At 43.2% G+C, this 8,698-nt stretch overlaps 1 protein-coding gene across 1 annotated transcript; it reads left to right on the forward strand.

The window, feature by feature from the left end:
• The first annotated feature begins 158 nt into the window (after nucleotides 1-158).
• LOC110527240 (vesicle transport protein SFT2B-like) lies at nucleotides 159-4,216 on the forward strand. Its single transcript, XM_036982247.1, has 8 exons — nucleotides 159-292; nucleotides 524-613; nucleotides 922-1,007; nucleotides 1,241-1,322; nucleotides 1,639-1,674; nucleotides 1,823-1,881; nucleotides 2,431-2,460; nucleotides 3,469-4,216. The coding sequence occupies exons 1-8, from the start codon at nucleotides 227-229 to the stop codon at nucleotides 3,506-3,508; spliced, it is 489 nt and encodes a 162-aa protein (XP_036838142.1). The 5' UTR covers nucleotides 159-226; the 3' UTR covers nucleotides 3,509-4,216.
• Nucleotides 4,217-8,698: the final 4,482 nt, after the last annotated feature.

The following is an 8,698-nucleotide window of genomic DNA, read 5'->3' on the forward strand; positions in this document are numbered from 1 at the left end:
TATAAGGCTCTGCTGCCCCCTTTTGTTATTGTGGTACTGCAGTTAACCCCAGCCCTTCCCGTCTCCGTGGTTACACAGTGGCGGAAGTTATCGCAATCCACCTGTTGCACTTCGAACAGGAAAAATAGCTCGACAAATCAATATTTGGCGTTCTTAAAAACTAAGCCAATCGAAGCAACGGGAAAGTTCTAGAACTACTAGCTACATTCTATCCGTGTCAACTTTAATGGACAAACTAAAGAAAGTTTTGAGTGGCCAAGATGGCAACAATGATGACGGCGACATATTGCAAGTAGGTACGTTTTCTAGCTAGCGTTAGCTAATATGTTGTTTACCCCTAAATAATATCTAGCTATGTTTGGCTTTCTCGCTAAGCCTTTTTCAACGCATGCTTTATCTACGTTACGAGTACAGTTGCTTAGCAATAACATAGTAACGTTAGCTAGAAACACTAGGCTAGCTAGGTGAATGATGTCCATGGTTTCTAGCTATGTTGTTTATAAATGGTGCGGTGTTGAAACAGGCGGCGAACCAAGCCTCCACCCTGGGCTGGGGCACGCGCATGAAGGGCTTTATCGCATGTTTCGTGCTCGGGGTCTTGTGTTCCATTCTGGTGAGTCGTCATCTCTCTCTCCCATCATTTCAGCATTGCTCGGACTGTCAATTATATGTGTCAGTGTCAGTTGTGTTTCCCAAACCTCTCTCAGTAAGCCAGAACACATCGATATGTTTTTATTACAGAAAGTATTGGGGGGGGGGGGGTTGATCTCGGAGATATTGAAATCTGTGCATTGAGGTCTAGACACTAAGGGCAAGTTGATAGTGTCGACAGTAGAATAGGAGTCATTTGGGACCAATTGATAGTGTCTACAGTAGAATAGGGGCCGATGCTAAGTTGTTCATCCTCTCACCTGGTGGCAGGGGACATGCTTGCTGTGGATTCCAAGGGTCGGTCTGATTCTGTTTGCCGTGCTGTACACACTTGGCAATGTTGCCTCTCTGTGCAGGTGAGTAGAGCGTTGTTGAGTATTAGTGGATGTATGTGTGGCTTATGTGGGCATTTACAAAACAGTTAGGCCTATTTTTAGATTTTTAAGGTATCCCTGGGACCCTCCCCAGATCAAAGCTGACATTGTCCTTGTCCAGTTTAACACCTAAGGTGCACATGATACAGCAATCACATTTCTAGTGCAGTTACTACAATAATGTAAGTTTAGTCAAATCATGTGTGTATTCTCAGCACTATGTTCCTGATGGGACCCCTTAATCAGCTGAAGAGGATGTGTGCCAAAGAAAGAGCACTGGCCACAGCTATCATGCTGGTGAGACCACACGACACGACACACCCACCATGTTTGTTTTACTATCCTCGTGTGGACCAAAACATGTATTCCCTTTCAAAATACTATTTTCCATAACCCTAACTCCTAATTCTAACTCCTAATTCTCACCCTAATTGTAACCCCTAAGCCTAAAATATATATTTTTCTTGTGGGGACCAACAAACTATCCCCACGTGTCAAAATGTTCCTTGTTTTACTATGCTTGTGAGGACTTTTGGTCCCCACCAGGATAGTAAAACGACAAAAAAACAGTTTTTCTGTTCATTAATTACATGCTACTTGTCTCTCCTCACAGACCTGTCTGGTGCTAACTATGTGTTCTGCTTTCTGGGTGAGTATAACACACACATGATACATATCCTGCACCTGTTGTGTTATCAAATCCCTGCAGGCCTTTTTAGCTAGTCTGTTACTCATTTAAACTTTGTCTTACATTGTTCTACCTCAAAGTATATCTGAGTGCTTCTCTCTCTCTACAGTGGAAGAATAATGGTCTAGCCTTACTCTTCTGTATTCTACAGTTTCTGGCCTTCGCTTGGTGAGTGGCTCACACACACACGTGCTTGAGTAATCTCCTTCCTTTAGTGTGTGTTTGTGGTATTACATCCCTACAGTCTGCAGTCTGAGTGACACACACACACACACGCCCAGAGTTGTTCTGTGCTGAGGGCTTTTTGGCAGGCAGCTCAATGCCAGGTCCTTATTTGTAACTGAAAACAGAGTAATTATGGCCATAGCTTTTAGCCTGGCTAATCACACACGACTAATGCAGCTAGCTTTGTTCTCTCAAGCACCTCCTTCACAAAGACAGGAGATTCATACACACACACACTCTCTGTCTCGCTCTCTCTCTCTCTCTCTCTTGCCCACATACATACACACACAGGAGTACACACAGATGTGCAATTAGTTTACATACATACATAAACACCATTAAAATAACTTCCACTGTAACACAACAAACACTCATGCGAGAGTCTGTTTTCACAGACTCTCTGCCACTGACACACTTCAGATAAAGACCTTATACAGCCCTTTGCTGTGTGTGATGTATGACGCTGACTTATACTATACCTCTGTGTTGTAGGTATGGCCTGTCCTACATTCCATTCGCAAGGTGAGTGTTGGGTTACAGTAACTGCTGGTCCTCCTCTGTCTGTAGCCTTAACTGCTGGTCCACCTCTGTCTGTAGCCTTAACTGCCGGTCCACCTCTGTCTGTAGCCTTAACTGCCTGTCCACCTCTGTCTGTAGCCTTAACTGCCTGTCCACCTCTGTCTGTAGCCTTAACTGCTGGTCCACCTCTGTCTGTAGCCTTAACTGCCTGTCCACCTCTGTCTGTAGCCTTAACTGCCTGTCCACCTGTCTGTAGCCTTAACTGCCGGTCCACCTGTCTGTAGCCTTAACTGCCTGTCCACCTCTGTCTGTAGCCTTAACTGCCTGTCCACCTGTCTGTAGCCTTAACTGCCGGTACACCTCTGTCTGTAGCCTTAACTGCCCGTCCACCTCTGTCTGTAGCCTTAACTGCCTGTCCACCTCTGTCTGTAGCCTTAACTGCCTGTCCACCTGTCTGTAGCCTTAACTGCCGGTCCACCTGTCTGTAGCCTTAACTGCCTGTCCACCTCTGTCTGTAGCCTTAACTGCCGGTCCACCTGTCTGTAGCCTTAACTGCCTGTCCACCTGTCTGTAGCCTTAACTGCCGGTCCACCTGTCTGTAGCCTTAACTGCCTGTCCACCTGTCTGTAGCCTTAACTGCCTGTCCACCTCTGTCTGTAGCCTTAACTGCCTGTCCACCTCTGTCTGTAGCCTTAACTGCCTGTCCACCTCTGTCTGTAGCCTTAACTGCCGGTACACCTGTCTGTAGCCTTAACTGCCGGTCCACCTCTGTCTGTAGCCTTAACTGCCCGTCCACCTCTGTCTGTAGCCTTAACTGCCGGTCCACCTCTGTCTGTAGCCTTAACTGCCCGTCCACCTCTGTCTGTAGCCTTAACTGCCCTATTCACAGTATTACATCATCCCATCCCATTCAGTGATGGTTCAGTCCTAAAGCAAATTCTTTGAAGTTTTTGAAACTTGACTTTGGAGTGTTTATTCTTTTACTAATTATTATTGTTTGTTTGTTCACAGGGATGCCGTGATAAAGGCCTTCTCTGTCTGTCTGAAGTGAGGCTGCAAACCTCCCTTTCACTCTCCCTCTGAGGGGTTATGATGTGTGTGTGTTTGGGGGTTGGCTAAAGCCCTCAACTCTCTGGCAAACACACAGACGCCACACAGGTGTGCTGGAATGGTGCCCACTGAGTAAACACTCGTCAGCGAATGCTTTCCAGAGCAGAAGTGTACCTGAGGTATGATGTTGTGTAGAGGAATCTGTTTGTGAGGGATGCCTTATCTTATCTGTGTGTGTGGTGTGGTTTCTGTCCCTTTAAGGTTGGTGTATATGTGAATTGTGTGTGTTTTTCTACACTGTGAGTCCAGCTCCTCTTAATTTACTGTGGAGGAAGGGTCAATGCACCACCTCTGTCATTTCTATAACTGTAAATCAAACCAGACCAAAACTATTCAGATCTATATTTAGGTGCCAACATGGTGTGTCTTCACTAGTTAGTTGTACTGTAGGTGTTTATTTACATGTGTTCACAATGGACAGCTGACTACTGATCCTTTCACCGGCTCAGGTCTGGAAATCTGTACAGTCGGATGACTTTTTGCACCTAATCCCAAGTGCACTTACCAGGAGTCTGAATATAAGGGCCTGCTGTTAAACATTCTTCTAGCTGGATAGATATACAGTTGAAGTTGGAAGTTTACATACACTTAAGTTGGAGTCATTAAGACTTGTTTTTCAACCTCTCCACCAATTTTTTTTTAACAAACTATAGTTTTGGCAAGTCGGTTAGGACATCTACTTTGTGCGTGACACAAGTCATTTTTTCCAGAAATGGTTTATTTCACTTATAATTCACTGTGTCACAATTAAGGTGGGTCAGACGTTTAAATACACTATGTTGACTGTACCTTTAAACAGCTTGGAAAATTCCAGAAAATGATGTCATGGCTTTAGAAGCTTCTGATAGGCTAATTGACATAATTTGTGTCAATTGGAGGTGTACCTGTGGATGTATTTCAATGCCTACCTACCTGCTGCTTTGCTTGACATCATGGGAAAATCAAATGAAATCAGACAAGACCTTAGAAAATAAATTGTAGACCTCCACAAGTCTGGTTCATCCTTGGGAGCCATTTCCAAATGCCTGTAGGTACCTCCATCTGTACAAACAATAGTACGCAAGTATAAACACCATGGGACCACGCAGCCGTCACACCGCTCAGGAAGGAGATGCGTTCTGTCTCCTAGAGATCAATGTACTTTGGTTCAAAAAGTGCAAATCAATCCCAGAACAACAGCAAAGGACCTTGTGAAGATGCTGGAGGAAACGGGTACAAAAGTATCTACAGTAAAACAAGTCCTATATCGACATAATCTGAAAGGCTGCTCAGCAAGGAAGAAGCCACTGCTCCAAAACCGTATAAAAAGCCAGACTACGGTTTGCAACTGCACATGGGGACAAAGACTGTACTTTTTGGAGAAATGTCCTCTGGTCTGATGAAACAAGAATATAATTGTTTGGCCATAATGACCATCATTATGTTTGAGGGAAAAGGGGGAGGCTTGCAAGCCGAAGAACACCATCCCAACCGTGAAGCACGGGGGTGGAAGCATGTTGTGGGGGTGCTTTGATGCAGGAGGGACTGGTGCACTTCTGGCTTAAGGACAACAAGTTAAGGTATTGGAGTGGCCATCACAAAGCCCTGACCTCAATCCCATAGAAAATTTGTGGGCAGACCTGAAAAAGCATGTGTGAGCAAGGAGGCCTACAAACCTGACTCAGTTACACCAGCTCTATCAGGAGGAATGGGCCAACATTCACCCAACTTAATGTGGGAAGATTGTGGAAGGCTACCTGAAACGTTTGGCCCAAATTTAAAGGCAATGCTACCAAATACTAATTGAGTGTATGTGAACTTATGACACACATGTGATGAAAGAAATAAAAGCTGAAATAAATAATTCTCTCTACTATTATTCTGACATTTCACATTCTTAAAATAAAGTGGTGATCCTAACTGACATAAGACAGGGAATTTTTAGGATTGATTGTCAGGAATTGTAAAAACTGAGTTTAAATGTATTCGGCTAAGGTGTATGTAAACTTCTGACATCAACTGTACATGCAGAAAAAAAGAAGGGAAGAACTGCTTCAAGTGCTCATGAATGTTTCACCTTTTATATAAAACGTCTGTTATTTTTATTTCAACTCCGTTTCCTGTAAACATGTCTAACTGCTGTTTTAACTGTCATGGTTAGTAGTACCATAATTTTGTGTTAGATTTTTTCCACAGGTATTTTGGCTTTCATTTCAGTTTTTTTAATTTCTGGGGGGATCGTTTTTTGTTGTTTTTCAATCATGTTTCCTGTAAACACTACTCTTTAACTGTTTTAACTCTCATGGTTTGTACTATAGCCGTTTTCTGAGCGGAATTAAAATATCAATGCTGGCTTCAGCATGCCCTAGTCACGACCATTAAAAAACCCTCTCACTGGGGCTGTGACTTATGTTAACTTGCAAAAAAAATGAATGCCTTACTTCACATGATTTAAACCAGGGAATCACTGCTTTTTAAAATATGTATACTGTACTACTGTAACTCTCCTGAGTGACCTCTGTTTCATAAAACCCTCCCTATAGATGGTTGTTTCATCTGCATAAAAACATGTATGATGCTATTAAACACTTGTTTAATAGAATAACATATGTTCTATATTCAGGATACATTGTTTTAGGACCATGGTTAGTTCGTCTACTTGTCTAATATGAGCGCAGGTTTGGAAGAAATACTTTTTAAATCACGATTGTTTTTTTGTACCATCTGGAAATGCAACACTAATGTTTTAAAGTGTAACGATAATTTAGCGATGTGGGCCAATAATGTATGACTGAATCATGTTTCATGTGTTCTTGTCCTGTTTGTGTGACACCATTTTACAACAGAAATAAACATTTTCAAACTATATTATGGAGTGTTTTAATGTGCACGAGTGAGAGTTGTACCACCTGTTTTGCCTTCCTTGGCTTTGTATTTTCTGATGGAGTCTCACCGGGGTCACTGCCACACACACACAAACACATTCCTTGTACAAAAGGTCTGAGGTGTGTATCGTGGGATTATGATTTGGTGCGTTTACCTGTGCTTTGCTTCCCACCTTTTGATATTTGCCTCGCGCTCAGTTAATGACGCTCCTTTATGCGTTGTAAATCAGTAAAGCCCCTAATCTCCGCTCGCCGCCCGCCGCTGATTAAAAAAAAATGTCTCTCCAAACACACACCGCTGCAGCTGCGAGCTCACAAGGCCGTTCGGTCACACCGCCAGCTCGCGGGGATCGGGTGTCGCTGTAGGAGCTCTTCTGGACACTGACCGTTCCGTGTGCTCTCTGTTCTTCCCTCCTCGGGTGTGGAACGGAGCTTCCACTGTGCACAAACTAGTTGAAGCAACACCAGTTCGAGCTTCGTTCTACCTGAAAAAGATGATTCTGAGATAATTGGCTTTAAAGTTCCGAACCCTTATTGGTTTGAATGGTGTCAGAAATATATAGTATTATTTTGAACTTAACATGTCATTGGGGTATTTAGACTACTGTATATGTAGAGACCATTGAACCGAACAAGGCAATTTCAACTACATGTTGAAAAAAAATGCAGATACAACCGTATAGTACCAAACTAGATGTTTTTAGACAACACACAGTAGGCTACATTAGTGTAGTCCAAATGGACAGGTCTCTGAGCCCAGTAGGTCGTCAGACCAAGAGTGGAGGGAAATGTTCTGGGAAGCATTTTACGTTTTCAGTCGTTCATACTTTAACAACATAGTTTCCGTTGTCTATACTTAAGAGCAGGAACTTGAATTATTATCCGAAAAAATAGCCGTACAAAATGACCTAGACTATATTTAATTTTCTTCAGAAGCTTTTCTGTCGTTTTGGAAGAGAGGGAGGCTTGTTCAATCCGTGCGCTAAAAGCATCTGATTCCACTCCTTGCCAAGAGCACCGGTAGTTAGACCATTAACCGTAGTCACCGATAATGATTTATATAATAAGGCTACAGGCCCACGACAGCAACGTTTGTCTTTTTGTGTAATTGTGATCATTTCGAACGGAAAAGCCAGTCAACTTGTCTTCTGGCCCCCTGCGTCATGGTCCTTCGCTGTCCATGGTGCTGAAAGTGTGCCCCTGAAAAGTCATCATGTTGACAAAAGTGGTCAAATAGGCGTACGGTATTTCAATGCAAGTTGAGAGAGAGAGAGACTAGTATTATGGCCTGAAGACTTAAAGGGGCTATCCTTAGCTAAGTTGAGAGAGAGAGAGAGACTGGTATTATGGCCTGAAGACTTAAAGGGGCTATCCTTAGCCAAGTTGAGAGAGAGAGACTGGTATTATGGCCTGAAGACAAAGGGGCTATCCTTAGCCAAGTTGAGAGAGAGAGAGACTGGTATTATGGCCTGAAGACTTAAAGGGGCTATCCTTAGCCAAGTTGAGAGAGAGAGACTGGTATTATGGCCTGAAGACTTAAAGGGGCTATCCTTAGCCAAGTTGAGAGAGAGAGAGAGAGACTGGTATTATGGCCTGAAGACTTAAAGGGGCTATCCTTAGCCAAGTTGAAACCATAACAAAGCCACATCCTGCCTCTGTTTTGGTAAAAAGCTGAGGGATGTGCCTGGGAAATATAACCACTCTCAAATTCATAGACCAAGCTATGGATGCAAGGACTGATCATCCAATATATACAAATTGTAGCTTTAAGCATGGTTTCAGGCTATAGGCTACAGTGTTTGTTTACATTTACAATGTTTACAAGCTTAAAGTTTGGGTTATGTTGAGGTTTTACAGTTGAACCAAGCTTATGAGGCATTTACACGTTATGTTCTTCAAGAATCAATGGGGTATGTAACATTCACTATAAGTCCAAAATTAGATGTAGCAACTGCAGATTGACCCTTTAAAGTCTAGGCTAGCTCATCAAAGAAACTCTCTCTCCCTCCCTCTTCCTCTCTCTCACTCCCTCTTCCTCTCTCTTGCTCTTTCTCTCTCCCTCTGACAAATGACGCTCTGTAAATGGTAAATTAGTGAGAGTTGATCACATGACCGGCCGGCCGAACCTGTCTTGTGCTCGGCACCAGTGTCGCATTGATTTTCAACTGCAGTTCAGAATCCTCATGGCTAAAACACCCACATGGGAATTCATTTGTTCTGTTTCAATTTAACTGAATTTAGCGACGTTTTTTCCCCCATCACCTGCT

The sequence above is a fragment of the Oncorhynchus mykiss genome, chromosome 7 (assembly GCF_013265735.2).
Source record: "Oncorhynchus mykiss isolate Arlee chromosome 7, USDA_OmykA_1.1, whole genome shotgun sequence".
In the NCBI taxonomy this organism is placed as follows: domain Eukaryota; kingdom Metazoa; phylum Chordata; class Actinopteri; order Salmoniformes; family Salmonidae; genus Oncorhynchus; species Oncorhynchus mykiss.

Excerpts from the sequence above, each read along its gene's own strand:
- LOC110527240 (XM_036982247.1), top strand. The coding sequence starts at position 227 with ATGGACAAACTAAAGAAAGTTTTGAGTGGCCAAGATGGCAACAATGAT. Across the intron at positions 1,675-1,822 it reads CTATGTGTTCTGCTTTCTGG|TGGAAGAATAATGGTCTAGC; the intron begins GTGAGTATAACA and ends CTCTCTCTACAG. Across the intron at positions 1,882-2,430 it reads CAGTTTCTGGCCTTCGCTTG|GTATGGCCTGTCCTACATTC; the intron begins GTGAGTGGCTCA and ends TCTGTGTTGTAG.